The 19,459-nt window shown below is 36.4% G+C and overlaps 1 protein-coding gene across 3 annotated transcripts in view; it reads right to left on the reverse strand.

The window, feature by feature from the left end:
* CNTN1 (contactin 1) overlaps nt 1-19,459 on the reverse strand; it is a 378,978-nt gene that overhangs the window by 156,741 nt on the left and 202,778 nt on the right. For 2 of the 3 annotated variants that reach the window (XM_027093460.1, XM_027093458.1), the window contains exons 2-3: nt 9,536-9,671; nt 8,108-8,140 (exon numbers count right to left, since the gene is read on the reverse strand). In XM_027093460.1, the coding sequence (XP_026949261.1) occupies nt 8,108-8,140; nt 9,536-9,596 (94 nt within the window). In that variant the 5' untranslated portion in view covers nt 9,597-9,671. Of the gene's footprint in view, nt 1-8,107; nt 8,141-9,535; nt 9,672-19,459 lie in introns of those variants that run through there. The other variant, XM_027093461.1, reaches the window with a different exon arrangement.

The raw sequence follows: 19,459 nt of genomic DNA on the forward strand, positions 1-19,459 counted from the left end.
TTTTCTCCTCTTATCAAAATTTGTACACTCCTGGAATCCCTGGTGGCGCAGTGGTTGAGAATCTCCCTGCCAATGCAGGGGACATGGGTTAGAGCCCTGGTCTGGGAAGATCCCACATGCTGCAGAGCAACTAGGTCCGTGAGCCACAACTACTGAGCCCACGTGCCACAACTACTGAAGCCCATACGCCTAGAGCCGGTGCTCCGCAACAAGAGAAGCCACCGCAATGAGAAGCCCGAGCGCCACAACAAAGAGTAGCCCCTGCTCACCGCGACTAGAGAAAGCCCGTGCACGGCAACAAAGACCCAATGTAGCCAAAAATAAATAAATAAATTAGAAAAAAAACGTTTAAATCTAAAAAAAAAAAAAAAAAACTTTGTACACTCCTTTATGATTTAGTCATAGCGTTAGTTCCTTCACAAAGCCACCTCTCCAACCCCTCCTAGCTTTAGTTGGTCCTCATTTATGTTCTCATAACTCCCTATCAGGCTTATGACACTTAACACACCTGCTGTGATTCTTGATACAACTTTCTGTTTCACTAGATTGCAGATGCCTGGGGACAGGTCTGGAACATACTAGGTACTTAACAACTTTTGAACAACATAACGAATGAATTTCTAGATGCTCTGGGGAAATGAGTTCTTTTTGGGGGTCAGTTCTTGTTTAATTTTTGTTTTTGTCTTTAAACATGTGACCAGCACTAGTACTTAGCAACACCTAGAACAATCAGTAAACTAATTACATGATATGGGATCTGGCCAACTCATTTAAAATCTACCACAAAAATACCACAAAATCTACCACACACACAAAAAAAATCTACCACAAAAATAGTGTTGAGAAGCAGTTGTTCCTGACTGTGTATCCTCTCTGAAGGGCAGGTGTGACACATCATAGCAGGATGAGGAGAAGAGATTCACTCCCATGTCATCAGTGTGGCACCATTTACAGAGCACAGCTAAGAGCCATATACCCCAAATGAATTAATACTGATGTATATGACTAGAAATGAGGAATAGTCTTACATGGGATCATTGTAATGTCTCTGCTTGATCAAAAGCTATGGTTCACTCCTCCAATTTACTTTTTAAGAGAGAGTGTAAGGCAAATGCTACACTGAAATTTTGGTTGTTCTAACATCAAACTTAAGGATAAAAGCTTTCTCCCAGTTTCTCTTAACAAGAAGTTTAATTATGTCTTTTAAATCTTGCTTTAGTACTGTTTAGCAGTGCTTTTGGAAAAATTATTTAATGTCTCCAAGACTCAATATCATGCTTTATAAAATGTGGATAATAATAAAATCTATCTCATTGGACTATTGTGAGAATTACATTGAGACAACCCATGTAGTCAGTAATCAATAACTACTGATTCTCATGAATTTGCCAATGCTTTCAAAATTTAATTTAAATATCTTATGTATATCATCTCTTAGACTAATTCCAAAAACTTCAGGGGCCAAATTTTATTCATTCTTGTAGCTATGGTGCCATAAGCATTATGTCAATACATATTTCTGTGTACATAGATGACTAACAAAAACCTTCAGTTAGTTTCTCCCAGTATGAAGCATTAATTTTTCTAAACTGACCTGAAATATTTCAAAGGGAGAAGCCTCATTTTTAGTTGGAATTTGCTGAAATTGCCATTCAAGAATTTATAGACCTTAGTTACATTCCAAAACCACCATTCTATTTCAGACCGCAGATAAATTGCTGGATCAGAATTGGAGGAACCAGAGAAACTGGGATTTAGCTCCAGCTGTGCAGTGTTCTAGCCGTTGTTTTATATAAGTTTGTTCTACATGGTATCTACAGTTTAAAAAAAAGAAAGGAATAGGGGCACATGCCCTAAGGACTTCACAGGCCTACTGCAGCCATAAGTAAGACAATGAGTGCAAGGTGTTCACAGAAGTCCTCTGCTAATGCTCTTGAAGTCCTGCTCTGAGCTGTGTCTAGTTCCATATCCCTGAGGTTATAAAAACTAGAAATGCATATAATGTTTTCTGCTTTGCTTCTATAATTTTCCTGATGATGGCCAATGTTTTCTGGCCTTTCAGGATATAATAGCACACCAGAGAAAAATGAGGAATGAAACCCAAATCCCTGATAACTAGACCTTCGTTTGGATGTAGGGTCTAGATATTCTAATCTCTGAAAGAAACGACCTTGTGCTTATCTATGGTAAAAATCATATGCTATTTTTTCTTCCCACTTGGACAATCTCATAAGCTCTTCCTTGAATCTCTCCCAGTTGCACAGCTTTTCTGACTGGAGCAATTTAGTAACACTGCTGCCCTGGAGAGTCTGTTGTTTCTTCCCAACTCCACCCCCCCCCCAAAAAAAACCAAAAAAGCTTACAAAGACAAGCAGAGGAGTTCAATTTTATTAACATATTTTGATTCTCTTCTGGAAGGTAAGATGACTTCTATTCTCACTTTACCCCCTGATGAATTATGAGTTTAGTATGAAATTTTTTGAACAATTAAAAAAAAAATACCTAAATAGACTAAATATTTAGAATACTAAAAATAAAGTGTTTAGGGGAGTTTAAAGCTCATGAATATCTTCTAAGTACATTGTATTTATATACAAGCCTGATGATTATGGTATTACTATCATTACTAATAGAAAAGATCATCAAATTTAAAGAGGAATGGATGTTTGGTGCAATTATGCATATAATTTAAGCAGAAACCCCCTGATCTGCACTGGATTAGATCTTGAGTTTCCATTTGTTACATCAGTGGCAGCATAAGAATTTTAGATGGTCATCTGTGAGGCTGTTGGTCATCTGTTGAGGTGTTGGTTGTCCTTAATTCAGTCAATGACTTGATTCTGACTTTGCATATGGTGAAGTTTTGAGATATAATGCCAAAAGCATGATCCATGAAAGAAAAAAATTTGATAAGTTGGACTTTATTAAAATTTAAAAGTTATGCTCTGTGAAAGACACTGTTTTAAAAAATTTATTTTTAAAATTAATTCATTCATTCATTTTTGGCTGCCTTGGTTCTTCGTTGCTGCATGTGGGCTTTCTCTAGCTGCAGTGAGTGGAGGCTATTCTTTGTTGCGGTGCGCAGGCTTCTCATTGCGGTAGTTTCTCTTGTTGCGGAGCACGGGCTCTAGGTGCACAGGCTTCAGTAGTTGTGGACCGTGGGCTCAGTAGTTATGGCTAGCAGGCTCTAGAGCGCAGGCTCAGTAGTTGTGGCACATGTTAGTTGCCCCGTGGCATGTGGGATCCTCCAGGACCAGGGCTCGAACCTCTGTCCCTTGCATTGGCAGGTGGATTCTTAACCACTGTGCCACCAGGGAAGTCCCCTATGAAAGACACTTTTAATAGAATTTCAGGTCTTTAAGGTTAGGGATTTTTCTTTAGGTCGACTCCAGCTTGCATCGGAAAATTTTGCATTAAGCAGCAAATTGAAAAGACTGTCAACTTAATTAAGTATCTACTTCGTTTAATAATGTTGATTACACACTATTTCACAAAATTTGAACTCATCTCAATAGGTGCAGGGTTTCATTACCTAAAGATTCTTCAATAGTATTGTATTTCCAATGTAGAAATAGTTAATCCTGGCCTGCTAGCACCTGCTTCTAGAGTGCCGTCTGGTAGTGCCAGTATTGGGTTTGTAATAATTCTGAATTCTCAGTTTAATTTATAATTTTATTAGCCTTCTTGAAATAACTACTTTTATCACTTTGAAATAAAGTGAGTTTTGTTCATTCCAAGTTGCCTTGATTATTTAAAGTACTGTACAGTGCTTTGAAATACAACAAAGACAGTTGCACATAAACATACATCAATATGGAGGTAGAGATTAGTAGATTTGCATATTTTCATAAAATGCATATTTTTGGATAGTGTATCTTTTTTCATTTTTACTTTATTTTATTTCTTAATTTTTTTATTGTGGTAAGTCACATAGTATAAAACATACTATTTTAACCATATTTAACTGTACAGTTCAGTGGCACTAAGTACATTCACACTGTTGTGCAACTCTCACAATCATCTGTCTCCTGAATTTTTCACCTTCCTAAGCTGAAACTTTGTCCCTGTTAAACACTAACAACTCCCCATTCGCCCTCTCCACCCCCCCACCTCCTGGCCCCTGGCATCTACCAACATACTTTCTGACTCTATGATTTTAAAGTATATGCCTTTGAGATAAAAATCGGTCATCTTTTAGTAAACTGAAAATATTGTTTATAGTTTCTTCATCATGATCATAAAGCTTAGTTTTTTTTTTTGTTTTTCTGGAAAAGATACCAGCAATGAATATTTCCATTGAAAATAATGGAATGCCACATGTTAATAATGATGGGACTATATCTATTGATAGGCAATCCCTCAAAGGATAGATGTAAAAATAAAACACTTTTGGGATGAGCTGGGTTGAAGTTTATAGGCCAAACTGTATATTATCAGTGCCCCATGCTATTTTTTCTCAATGACAAGTGCTTTTCCAAAATTATATGCAGATATTTTCTAGTACTCCACTTCCATCTGCCCTTTATAGGAAGAGACAACAAAACATTTAAGGGATAAAAATATGAAGCTAATTTCTGATAAAATATTTAATTTATTTTTCACTTGAGAAAATATTACATTTAAGATATTTCCCTTTGCCCAATTTCTAGATCAAAAAGCAGAATATGACACACCACATCACATTAGTGTTTCTACTCAGTATATATTATAAATGTGCATTTCTAGCTTTTGTAAAATTTTCGAGCCTGATTAAAATAATGCATAATATTCCATTAGGTGGTTTACCAATTACTCTATACATTTTATTTTGAGAACATATTTGGGCTCTGGGAAGATAAATCACTCAACACAAGGTTTTGAATTGTTGTGGCATGCTCAGTGTGAACTTCTGAATGTGAACTTCATAACCCCCTTGAATACTACCTGAGCTCATTGCTCTGTTAGCTCAGCTAGGGAGCCCAGATCAAGGAAAAAGAACTTTCAGGGGGAATACAACACAAGGTTCAGCAAAGGATCCATTAATATAAGCATTATAATCTCCATTAACAAGAATTAAGCCATCCATTGCTTTTCTTCTAGGGCCATGGAAATAATTAGATGACAAATGATCATGCTTTGGAAGTATTATGGGCTTAAAGGGTACAAGAAACACATGGATAATATGTTAAAAAAAATAAGATTATTTTTAAAACACATGCTCTTTTTTGTACTGGATATATTCTTCTAAAAAGGAGCACACAATTATATAGATGACTTCTCAAGCTAATTGAAGACAGCATTTCACTCTTTTTTTGATCTGCTCAATGCAAATTTGTGTATTTTCTACCATATAGTGGTAACATATTGCAGAAGTAAGTTCATTTCTTAAATCTGATCAAGAAGATTAACAGAAAAAAAGAAATCATGTATGAATATTTGCTGTCAAATTCACAGATGTGAGCAACAGGCAAAAACTGCTGCTTTTTTCAGTAGCATTCTCAGTTTCATGGTTAGTGTAATCACTTAGTTGTATGATCTTAAATGGTATTACTTCACCTCTCACTATATAGAGATGGTCCACTGTAACCTTGCTATCCTATTTTATCTCTGGAAATTGAAAGTATAATTACTATCTGTGCTTGAGAGTTATTTTTTTTGAGAGTTATTTTTTATTCATTTTATATTCATTATGAATCAAATCCTATTTCTCACTCTGTAATATGTCATCTCAATCTGATAGTTTTCAAACATAATTTTATATGAGTATGCTGTAATAAGATTCTCAGGAAAAAAATCTATTAGAAAAAAGCGATGAAAACAAAATTTTAACGCAGTCTAATATTAGAATTTTTACAATATTTACAATGCTACAGTGGTTATGGGATAGGGAGTATTGTAGGCTCTCTTGAAATACAATAAACTCTCCAAATGAAACAATATTTAAATTGTCTCAAAGCATGCTTCTTGTCTTCATTGTCAATCGTTCCCCACTGATAAGAGAACAAGGACATTTAGGGCTTAGGCTTTGAATACTCTGGTGCCCTAATTCTTTAGTCTCATGGGTAATAGGTAACATTGCAGTAATTTATCATAACTAAAATATAAGGAGTTGGCCTTGAGAATGTGCAGAAATCCAATAATTAGAAGGAAGATTAGGATCTGGTTAGCAGAATGGTTAAGTTGACTAAATTTTCCTTAGCATGGCATTACCTGCCTAAGAAGAGCCTATCACATTTCTTGATGGCAACCATTTCCTTGACCTATCGTCCAACCCTGAAGCCCTAGACACTGTGTTTTGCATAACTATCTAGGCATCTGTCCACACCTACCTTATGTCTACCTATGTATGCTGCCACAAGCCAAGGAATGATGGGGATACCAGAAGCTGAAAGAGGCGAGGAAGGAGCTTTCCCCTACAGGTTTTAGCAGAAGCATGACCCTGATATCTCCTTGGTTTGGGACTTTTAGAACTGTGAGACAATAAATTTCTGTTGTTCTAAGCCACCCAGTTGGTGGCACGTTATTATAGCTATAGCTGTCCGAGGAAACTAATACATATATTACACTTAATAATAAACTGTTGAACTTTTATGAACTAGCCTTTCTCAAATTTACTTGACAATGAAGTCCTACTAACATCCTGCAGAACAAGAGTTCTTTGAATTAGTGATCTAACACAGCCCATATTTGCCCACATCTGCACTTTATTTGTGCCACTGCCTCTAAGAATTAGCTCCATTTCTAATAATTGAAATACTTCGAGTTTCCCTTACCTACTAGCTCCATCATTAAATACTCATTTATTCCTCAAAATAATTGTTTTAAAATGCTTATTTCTCTTATAAATCTGTTAATCTTCCTTTTATTATTCCCTATTATATGTAAGGTTCTTGAAGTCAAGAAACATATCTCACTGATCTTTATATAGCCTAAATGTTATTCCTAACTCACAAGGAGGAAACAGAAATAGCTTTGATGTGCTTCATGCTAGGACTGTCCTTTTTCTTAATTCCCTACAGACGGAAATTCAGACCCACTCTGGCATGAATATCTTGCTTTGGCATGGAAGTTGTTGCATTGGTTGCTCAGTGATTCTTCCTAATTATTCATTCTCCTACCACTATGCTGTGGCTTTTATTGGTTACCAATTTTACTATGTTTACTGAGCACTTACTATGTATGTCACTGTGCTGGAAGCTATTGTCACATTATTATTTTTTATTTTTTATTTTTTTGCGGTACGCGGGCCTCTCACAGTTGTGGCCTCTCCCGTTGCGGAGCACAGGCTCCGGACGCACAGGCTCAGCAGCCATGGCTCACAGGCCTAGCCACTCCACGGCATGTGGGATCTTCCCGGACCGGGGCACGAACCCGTGTCCCCTGCATCGGCAGGTGGACTCCCAACCACTGCGCCACCAGGGAAGCCCTGTCACATTATTTTTTTAGTTCTCACAAGAATCCTGTGATTGTTACATGTTGGAAACTTGAGTCTCATAGAAGTTGAATAATTTGCACAAGATCACATAACTAGTGAATACTAGGTTGACTATGTAAATCCAGGCTGGCCTTACTCTAGATTCTCTTTTTTGCAGTCTGCTATATTGCCTATATTTCTGGCAAGAACTGTTCAGTGGTTGAAATAGAATCTAAACTAGCAGGATTGCTAATTATATTCAATAAAAAATAAACAATAAATTTTGCAAGGTCTTTGGTTTCTAATTAAACTGAATCTTAAGGTTCCAAGTTCATTAACTTTAGTTAAAGAGATGTGTGCAGCAAAGCAGGAGGCTTTCAAAATAAGCTAGATTTTTACAATATTGAAAATATTGCTTCAAAGTTTAGTAGCATAGGATTGTTACAAAGCATGCAGGAAAAAATACAGGTTGTGTTGAATATATTCCATCTGCTACAATCTTCTAGTTGGATATTTGTTCGTGGTGTATCCATTCATTCATTCTGGCAATCAAACAAGTTGCCTGAAGACCCTAGATAAATCATCTTACAAAATTTCCAAGTGCTCTAACATTAATCACTTGCTTGAAGTTTGAAGAATTAATAGCTTAAAGCAGGATGAAATATGATTTATTTGAGGAAAGCTATTTAAAAATTAACCCTTTCATCAACTTACCTCCATGACCATACCTTCTGTGCCATGTAAACTCTAAAAAGAAAAAAAGAAAAAAAATTAATCCCCAACTCTTCAGGTTGTGGTCTCAAACATTACTCAGATAACTGAGATATTAGTTAATGAAATAAGGTTACTGGCCTTTCACTATTAAGGCTGAAGTATCACCATATCTTTGCAAATATTTATTTCTTGTCTTTGCAATTTTATAGTTGTAGCACTAAAATTTATGGTCAACAGAATTAGTATGGATTTTCAGTACTAATAAGATTATTTTTGTTTTATTTTATTCATAAAGGTAATACAGCAATAATAACCTTACCACAAAATTTTTCTTTCTTATATTTATATAATATATAAGCATATAATTATATATGTGTGTGTGTATAATTACGTGGTTATATCAATGTCATTAAAATTCTTAAGTACTGATAAAATTATTATATTTTTCTTGATTTTGAAGTCATCATAATAAAAATTGCTCCCAAAATTAAAATAACTTTTTTATTCCCTTAATAATACATAAGAAATACAATAAGATGCCTATCAAGTTCATCATTAAAGCAATCAAGGGGGACTGATAAATGATAAAATGATATCCAACTAAGTCTTGAACTTAATAACAACTCAACAAGCACTGACCTAAGGTAACTGAGACAAAAGTATCAGAAAAAACTGATTGTAGAAAACATGCTGCTTCAGATAAAAATACAACGTACCTCTCCTTGTAGAAAATATTTCTGAATCTTTCACACTTGTCTTTGAAAGATAGAAATATAGTATTTGTTTGTCCTAAAACTATAGCATTCTTAAAACTGCTTTGTTATTAAGTCCCTGAATACATTGTAGATTATTTCTGAATTGTTTTTCATAAGATTGACCAGCCAATAATAAAAATTAAATTATATTAACTTATAAATAAAAAAGAACAAAGGTAACAAAAGCTTAAAATCCATTATTTTCTAATTATTTTACTGTATTTTACTTTTATGTATGCTAATGAGGTTAAGTCTATTATAATTATATAGTGAACATACTGTATAATGGTGAGCTGTTACATATCTTTTCTGCCACCACATTAAATGATTTCAAGTCGAAATTGAGAATAGTAGGATGACTTACTCTATAGGAATTGGCAAATGCTACACAGCAGGGATTTTTCTTTTCCTCCCAGAGATCCAGATTTTAAACATTTACCAGCACATCACTATATAAGACTGATTAACTAAATCTTGTGAATTTTAATTGAAACTAAAAAAAAAAAAAGAAAAGAAAACAAGGGCCAACCTTAATATATATGAATTTACTTGTCTGACCCAGGTGTCAAAAGAAAATATTAATTCTAACTTTATACACCAGATTCAATGAAGTGAACAGCATATTGTTTACATCGGCATAATTTTTGGAGATTATACAAAGGATATTTCTTACCTGATAGACAGGTTGTAAAAGATACAATCACAAGGTGATTGACCAGCAACCACATTTTCATCTTGTGTTCAGTAGAGGTTAGGTTCAATTTTCAAAAAAAGCTTTAACTTTATGGCAGTTGGAGAATATTAAACACCTGCATAAAAAGATGAGAGAGAAGAGAAGAGAAGAAAAGAAAAGAGAAAGAAGAGAAGGAAAAGGGAAGAAAAGGAAGAGAAAATGTTCATCATTTGGGGTCAACAATATTACCAATTCTATTTTATTTTATATTTCTTTTTTTTTTTTTTTTTTTGCAGTACGCAGACCTCGGCACGAACCCGTGTCCCCTGCATCGGCAGGCGGACTCTCAACCACTGTGCCACCAGGGAAGCCCCTATTTTATATTTCTTATTTGTAGAATGTTTTAGTTTTTTTATGTACATTTGTAAACCCCATGTTGTAATGAAAAGAGTAGATTCTGCATCAGGGCTTCAGCTGCCTCCCAGTATTGACATGGTAAGAAACATGAGCATGTCACTCAATTCATATGTTTTAGTTTTTAACTTTTTAATAATTGAGCATAGTAATATGTTTTTTACAAATAGCACAGTTGTGAACATTTCAATGTCAATTATTTAAATTGAAGATTAAATTTACTTGAAGGGCTGGTAGAAAGATTTAATAAAATATATATTTGTATAAGGGCTTTGTAAATGCATAGACACTGTACAAGAGTTATACGTTAGCATTGCCTGTTGGTGGCTTATGGAAAAATTTTGCCAGAAATGCTAATTTTTAGACATTAAAATGTATTGATTAATAATATATTCATTCCCTTTCCCCTTCTTCATTTCTTTCTTTTATTCATTTAACAGAAAGTAAATAATTACTCCTTATAAGGAAGAATCTAGGTTTTATGTGGCCAAATCTTTAAAATTTGGAGAACCATCTTTAAAGATAAAAAGATAAAATTACTAATATAAACTAAGCTATGAAACTATGCAGCAGTCTAAATAAAATATTTTGCTTTTATAAATTCTGCAAAAACTTATGACCACGTGATTATACTGGTGAGGTTTCAGAACGTTGAAATAGCCCCATGTAAGTGAGGGGTCCCATGACTTAAGCTTCATCATCTTCTTTGTAAATCCATCTGCGACCAAGCATACAGATAAAGGAATCTGTAAGAAAGACATAGTCTGCTTACCCTTAAGAATTTCACAGATCAATAGGAACACTTATGTGTACACAAGTCAGTGCAGTGAAACTTTTTTGGATCTACATGCTATTAAACTTGAAAGCATGTTGCTAATTTTAATTAAAAGCATTGCAGGGCTTCCCTGGTGGTGCAGTGGTTGAGAGTCCGCCTGCCGATGCAGGGGACACGGGTTCGTGCCCCAGTCTGGGAAGATCCCACATGCCGCGGAGCAGCTAGGCCTGTGAGCCATGGCCACTGAGCCTGCGCGTCAGGAGCCTGTGCTCCGCAACGGGAGAGGCCACAGCAGTGAGAGGCCCGCGTACCTCAAAAAAAAAAAAAAAAAAAAGCATTGTAAAATACATCACAGTGGGAATGGGCCTGGTGGTGACAGGCAGGGCATTATGGTGGAGGTATAACAAATTTTTTAATGTTCCAGGGCATTAGAAAGAGACTTCTTCAATTGGGACACAGTAGGCCCTTCAATTTGAAAGGATATTAAATCAAGTTTTCAAAGAATATATAAGAAATAGGATAGAAAAACCGCAAGACATAAAATTGAATGTAAAATATTAAGATAGAGCATAAAAGCAATTCTGAAAAGAAAATATGTAATGTTATGATAATCAATATATAAATATATTTAAATATTATCCAAAACAGCAAAAATAAAATGGTACTTATTTGTTGCATCATAATGACATTTAAAGGTATTACTTATTTTTTTTAATATGTTGGATTTAAAAACTATATTTACCCCCCCCCCCCAATTTGCCAGAATCCTAACGTTTGCAGAGACTGGTAAAAATATTTAGTTGGTACTACATGGACCAGGAAAAACATATTTGTCCCTTTTGGTGTATAGGTTATTTTACAGTGAAAAATCATTTATTTCTAGAAAGAAATTGAGTTGAATTCTTAGAGAAAACATAGCAGAAATGGGTCAACCTAGCAACAGGAGATATTTAAAATATCTTTGAAAGAGGAAAAATATTCAAAAGATAATTTTTAAATGCCAGGATTGATTTATGACCAATTTATTTCTCTTGGACATATGTAAGAAGGTGAGAACTACACATCTCTATAAACTGTATTAAATCTACACTTATAAATTTAAATTTTATTTTATTTCTTTTACTAAGCAGAACTGATCAGAGAGAAATAGAAACAGGTAAATAAATGTGAAGAATAAAAAAAAAATCCTTCAGGAGGCAGGGAAATCAATGAAATGATCTATGGAAGGATATTAGCTTTTTATTTTGTTATCATTAATATTTAAATATAACCTAATTTAAAATTATTGAAACCTGTGCACATTGTTTATGTCTTCTAAAGTTTGTCTCGAAAAATGTACATTTCAGCATTTTCTTGGCCTATTGGTTTCTAATTCCTTTCATTGAGTTATGCACACTATTAGGACAAGTTCCTTTAATGAGGAGGAAGGTAGAAAGGCAAACATAAACTGTGCCAAAACTGCTGTGTCAAACAGTTCTTTTTGTAAAGATTAATTTAGATAATATATTTGCAAACATTTTGCAAATTACAAAGCATGTTCGGTTTAATGTGGCAGTAATTATTGGATTTTAAATAGTTCAAATTTATCGATTAATAAACTGTTATAAATTGATAATTGTAAAGTAATTCTGAACAGTAACTCTACATACTAATAATATTCAATGTAAGAGCAAGGGATGCTGCTGCAGTTTTTGTATTGTGTGTAGAGGAAGCAGTACTGACCAGAAAGAAAAAGAATCAGGTAAAAATGAAGGACAGGGGCTTCCCTGGTGGCGCAGTGGTTGAGAGTCCGCCTGCCGATGCAGGGGACACAGGTTTGTGCGCCGGTTTGGGAAGATCCCACATGCCGCGGAGCGGCTGGGCCCGTGAGCCATGGCCGCTGAGCCTGCGCGTCCGGAGCCTGTGCTCCGCAACGGGAAAGGCCACAACAGTGAGAGGCCCGCGTACCGCAAAAAAAAAAAAAGAAAAAAAAAAAATGAAGGACAATTACAGTGAGAGTATCCTTCAGATTATTAATTTTGATGAATTGTGTGAGTGAGATTTTGGTCTGTTTACCTCATTGAGTCCACAGGGAATCTGGGAAAGAAAGAGGGAAGGTCTAAAGGAAGGTTAGCTGTGTCTACACAGAGCAAGTGATTTCAGGAAATTGTAAATAAGGTACAGAAGGAGTTTCTAGGTCAAGGATATTATTTTACATTTCCTTCTTAGACAACACCCACAGTATATGGGAAAGTGAGATAAGGCATAGTAAAAAGAGATCTGGGGAAGTCAGCCAGACCTTGTCTGAAGTTTGGCTCAACCATTATTTAGCTTGTAACTTTGGGCAAATCACTCAAGCTCTGACTCTAGTTTTCCTCATGCACAAAGTATGAAAAAAATGTCTATTTCATAGGACTATTACAAGCATTGCATAAGATTGTGCAATGTGAAATGTTTACTGTGAAAGTATTCGATAAATATTAACTATTGTTCTACGAGATCTTAGGTCCATCAGGCTGCAGGAGAAAACAACATGTCATTGTTTATTGTTATGCCTCTAATGCCTGGCACATAGAAGCCATTTGATATATATTTATTGAATAAATGAAGAAATGACTGGACCATTCCATAACTGTATTCCAAAACACTTGCCACAAACAAAATTAAACTTTAGTTCCTTAGAATAAGGATAGGATGCTGACAATAGGTAATAAGGAGTATCTCTTAATGGGGCTCTGGTCTTTGATAGGGATTATTGCTGCATATAAATACACTCTAGAAGAGGAATATTCTAAGCAGCAATATTTTAAAGCATTTTTATTATGCACTTTATTGAGTGTTGGAAGTCTCTGTCTTCTGATTTGAATATGCTCACTCTAGTCAGAAGGAAACATTTTTCATTATTTTGAGCCACACTATCTTTTCCTTCACTCCAAAATATTGCCTATTTCAATAGGATAGTGAGTCCTCATTCTGGCAGAACGTATTTTATTTTATTTAATGGGTTTCTTGTTGTTTCAGTATAAAAGCATCTCTCGCATGTTGTGCACCCATTTGTTTTCTGCTGCTGATTTGTTTTCTTGTGTCCCCAGTTATCCCATCACTGTAACTCCTGATCCTATCCTCTCAGCAGTGCAGTAGAGGAGAGAGGCAGCAAGGCTGTGCCCATGCTTGCTAGTGTGGAAGAAATGGCTCTTCTTAACTGTCCCTTGAGGACCTGCCACTCAGTAATCCACAGACAGATCCCAGCCCCCATGGGCCTGAAAGCGTTGCAGCAAGTGAAGTGGCATAGGAAGAAAACAAGTCGGACGAAGATGTGCCAGTTAAAGGAGTGAACATTTTCCTTCTCAATAACCAGAAGAACAGAATGACCAGCTCCTGGAACCCGGGTATGCATTCCTGTCCCCAGGCCATACTGTGCTGTCTAGCTCCCTGGTTTCTGCTGCTCTCAGCCTAGGCCTTACACCAGGCTGTGCAGATGCTTCCCCCCAAAACCCATCACAACTCTATAGGTGTCCAGTGACTGGTGTTTTTCTAACATGTATTGCAACTATAGTAATTTCCAAAGAACTTAACTTCTTTTCTCCAACATCGTTTACTAAATCTCTTCTTACTCATGTATTTAAACAACTACAACAAAAAAAAATATAATAAGGCAACACAGGGTGACAATCTCTATTCCCTTCCTTCATTCTCCCTTCTGTCTTTCCATGCTTTTCTTTCTCTGACCTTTCTCTCTTTACTTTAGATGATGCTATGGTTCTCCTTTGAGAAATTTGGTCCATATCTATGTATGCATTTTTTATTCAAAAAAGCTTCAACAGTACATTAACAAACATTTAGCCACTAACAATTATTCACAAAGTATTTAGTGCTGCTGTATAATCAAAGTTTGTTCCATCAATATCAATGAATCTAATATTTCATTGAACTGATGCTTATTCAAGCATTTACATTGAGAGAGAACAAAATTTTAGAAATACTGAGAAAATACTAATATGTATTGGCAAATTGTCGCATCTCTTGCAGAAAGAAAAAAGATTTGGGGGGATATCAGGAACGTATTCTGATTTATCCTCAACACAGCTCATGAAAGGCCATGTTAAAAAATATTTAACCTAAAATTTTACTTATGATACTCATCACTCTGCTCTGGTTCTAAAGAATATTTGCTATAAAGTTCAGTTTCCAGAAAATAGAAGAAGCTTGTTGGTGCTGAGCACAGATGATTCTAGGTGAAAAGACATCAATAGCTCTTACTCTACAAAACCAGGGGACATTTTATCCTCGACTCAATCTGAAATTCTGCCTTTGCTGAACACATCACTTCATCTTCCTGAGGTGTCAGTCACCCAGTATGTAGAATGGAAATCCAAGTCCATTCTTCAGAAGATTGTTGTGAGGAGTAAATTATTTATGCATATGGATACATGTGTGTAAGTAAAAGCCCTTTGACATCTGTATATAACAGAAGTCAAAACATTAAAGTGAAATTAACTAAAATTTTCCAGAAATAAAATTAGTTTGTTTTTTTTTTTTGGCTGTGCCACACAGCATACAAGATATCTTAGTTCCCTGACCAGGGATTGAACCCATGTCCCCTGCAGTGGAAGCACGGAGTCTTAACCACTGGACCACCAGGGAAGTCCCAAAATCAGTTATGAATTTAAAAATGGGAATCTTTTAAAAAAGGAATATTATATATTTAAAATTTCTTATCCTTTAGAAAGGAGATACTGTATATACTACACATTAAGCATTTGTATATCAATATTTTACAGCTCCAGTTAATTTTCAGATTATTAAAAACAATTTAAACATAGGAGGCACAACTCCCTCTACCTATATAATTGCGTACTTTATATGGTCTTCTCCAGCCTCATACTGACTTCTTTAAACTCTATTATCAAATTATTATTGTCTCAGTCTAATAGTTTTTAACAGTGTTTTAGCAGCTTACAGATGTAAAAAAATTTAAAGAGCATGCTGTTTTAAGCCAAGGAATAACAGTACACAGCCAAGAAAGACACCACATTTTCTGAAAATGATTATAAACATTATCCTTCTTTTCCAGAATAGAGTCATACACTGCTCAACTAACAGGTAGAATGTGATGGTTTTCAGATTGCAACTGCCTTAGCTGCTGAAGCAGCCTGCCACTTGATTATGTGTGAAGTATATGTAAAAAGAAAAGCAATATAATAAATACATTTCAATAAATATAAAATTATCAGACTGTGAAATTAATGACTTGGAGGCTGCTGAGGGAAAAAATATCTAAAGGCTTTCTGAAGATATGGGTATTTATTGCATGCTGACAGCACACCTTGCATTTTACAGAAAACTGAATGCTCATATTTTTAGATAATTGGACTTATGATTAAATTAATTACTTGTTTATTTCTAAAATGATGTAATGCCTGCAGAAGGACTTAAAAATAATGGAACCCTGCTTGTGATATTTATAGCACATATTTCTTGCCAGCCCATGATGTCATGCAAGATTATAACTGATGTAGTCATGCATTTTGTTCGGATAGTTTCAGTAAACCATCATTTTTACATGATAAATAAACTGACAGTCCAACAGAATTTTTGTCCCACATTTCAGGAGTATGTGTATGTGTGGTTAGATATCTCTTGAAATTCAAGAAAATGCAGAAAGTTCCTGCTGATTCTAAACTATTTCCCCAATGGAACTGACATGGTACCAATACTACATAATTATTTTGCTTGAAATTACAAAATTGAGAAGGTAATGGAAAATAGATATAGTAATAATAAGCAAATAATGCAATATGATTTCTTCATTTGCAATTCCCAAAATCATTGATTCAGTCAATGAATAAGGGAGGGGCTGCTTTGTCAAGCAAGATTTAAAACTCAAACATATACATGTGGGATTCCACTCAACCTCTTTCTCATCAGTGTACTAATAAGAATCCGTTTATGAGGGAGATCAAGATGACAGGGCAGGAGGATGCTGGGCTCACTTCCACCATGAACACATCAAAATACATCTACACATGGAACAGCTCTTGCTGAAAACAACCTGGAGACTGGCAAGAAAGGCTCTTCCACAACCAAAACTTTAAAGAAAGATCCACATCAGGTAGGAAGGGAAATCAGGTAGGAAGGGAAAAGAAATGATTCGGTCAGGGTCCAGGCCCCTAGCAGGGGACACAGAAGAGGAATGAGGATATCACAGGCTTGAGGATCCTCCCCGGGGATCAAATCACATATGAGGCACCCCAGCCATGGAGTCAGACCCTGGTGAGATGAGTCCCCTTAGCTGGTTTGAAAACCTGTGAGACTTACCAGAGGGCTATGAGAAACCAAGATTTTTCTTGTGAAGAGTGCATGCAGATGTTTTCTTACTCCCAGGAGTGGTGCAGAGGCTGTAGATTGAAAATTGCCTGAAATTCTGACCAGTTTCCTGTGATCATCCCAGCACGCACCTCAGCCCATAGCAGGCACTGGATCTAGCCTCTCTTGCACTGGTGCTGCTCTCCATTAGGGTGAAAGCTGCCATTGCCAAGGAGACTTTACACAATTAGAATGAAACCAGCTCAGATACAAACTTTAGGGCTTCTGTTCCAGCACCTTGGGCACCAACCCTGCCCTTGATAGGGGGCTGATTGCCACTGAGCACAGGAGAAGCCCTGGCTTAAACCTGACTCTGGTCCTAGCCACTCCATCTTCAGCCCTACCTCCCTCCAAGGTGGTATTTGCCAACACACTCCAAGGGAAAACATGACCCATGCTCACTTCAGATCCATCTCTCCCACCAAAGCCACTGGATACATGCAGACTGCATAGGAATGCTCCCACACTAGAATAACCCTTCAAGACTGGGGTAGGTAACTGTTACACCTAATATTGTAGAGACAAAGAAAGTTAAACAAAATGAGAAGACTGTTTCAAATGAAAGAACAAAAAAAGAAAAAAACCCTAATGAAATAGAAATAAATAATTTACCAGACACAGAGTTCAAACAAGTAGTAATAAGAATGCTAACTGAACTTGGGGAAAGAATAGATGAACACAGTGAGAATTTTAATAAGAACTAGAAAATATAAAAACCAATTAGATCAGAAAAATATAACGGAACTGAAAAATATGCTAGAAGGAACTAACAGCAAAATAAGTGATACAGAAGAATGTATAAGTGATCTGAAAAATAGAATAATGGAAATCACGTAATCAGAAGAGCAAAAGAAAAACAAACTTAAAAAAAATGAGGATAGCTTAAAGGACCTTGGGGACAACATCAAGTGCACTAACATCTGTGTTATACGGATCCCAGGAGGAGAAGAGAGAAAGGGGTAGAAAATGTATTTGATAAAATTATGGCTGAAAATTTCCTGAAGCTGAAGAAAGAAACAAATTTCTAGGTGCAGGAATCACAGAGAGTCCCAAACAAGATGAACCCAAAAAGACTCATAGTTAAAATGGCAAAAGTTAAAATGGCATAGTTAAAATGGCAAAAGTTAAAGATAAAGAGAGAATTTTAAAGGCAGCAAGAGAAAAACAAAGAGTCACTTACAAGTGAATTCCCATAAAGCTTCAGCTGATTTTTTCTGCAGAAATTTTGCAAGCCAGAAGGGAGTGTCATGATATATATAAAGTGCTGAAATGAAAAACCTAAAACTTAGGAGTCTCTAACCAGTAAGGTTATCATTCAGAATGAAAGGTGAGAAAGATAACTTCTCAGACAAGCAAAAACTAAAAGAGTTCATCAACCCTAAACTGATCTAACAAGAAGTGATAAAGGGTCACCTTTAGTTGGAAAAGAAAAGGTTACAAGAAGAATTTATAGGAAAGGGAAAATACCACTAGTAAAGGCAAATATATAATAAAGGCTGTGGCTCAACAATTTAAATAAATTAGTATGAAGATTAAAAGACAGTAAATGTAAAATCAATATAACCACAATAAACACTTAAGGGATAGACATGATAATGTAAAATATAACATCAAAAACATAAAGCATGGGGAGGAGAGTAAAAACTGTACCTCTTTCAGAATGTGTTTGAACTTAAATGACTACCAATTTAAAACAAGTAGATATAGCTACAGGTCAACATATGTGAACTCCATGGTAACCACAAATCAAAAACATGCAATAGATAAACAAAAACCAGAGAGAAAGGAACAAAATCATAACATTAAAGATAGTCATCAGGGACTTCCGGGAAGATGGCAGAAGAGTAAGACGCGGAGATCACCTTCCTCTCCACAGATACACCAGAAATACATCTACGCGTGGAACAACTCCTACAGAACACCTACTGAACGCTGGCAGAAGACCTCAGACCTCCCAAAAGGCAAGGAACCCCCCACGTACCTGGTTAGGGCAAAAGAAAAAACTAAACAGAGACAAAAGGATAGGGACGGGTCCTGCACCAGCGGGAGAGAGCTGTGAAGGAGGAAAAGTGTCCACACACTAGGAAGCCCCTTCGCGGGTGGAGACTTCGGGAGGCGGAGTGGGGGAGCTTGGGAGCCGCGGAGGAGTGCACAGCAACAGGGGTGCGGAGGGCAAAGCGGACAGATTCCAGCGCAGAGGATCGGGCCGACCGGCACTCACCAGCCGAGAGGCTTGTCTGCTCGCCCGCCGGGGCGGGCGGGACTGGGAGCTGAGGCTCCGGCTTTTGTCGGAGCGCCGGGAGAGGACTGAGGTTGGCGGCGTGAACACAGCCTGCAGGGCGTTGGTGCGCCGCGGCTGGCCGGGAGAGAGTCCCGGGGGGGGGGGGGGG

Source organism: Aethalodelphis obliquidens, unplaced genomic scaffold, assembly GCF_003676395.1.
Source record: "Aethalodelphis obliquidens isolate GAN/ISIS:26980383/991018 unplaced genomic scaffold, ASM367639v1 scaffold84, whole genome shotgun sequence".
Taxonomy (NCBI): Eukaryota; Metazoa; Chordata; class Mammalia; order Artiodactyla; family Delphinidae; genus Aethalodelphis; species Aethalodelphis obliquidens.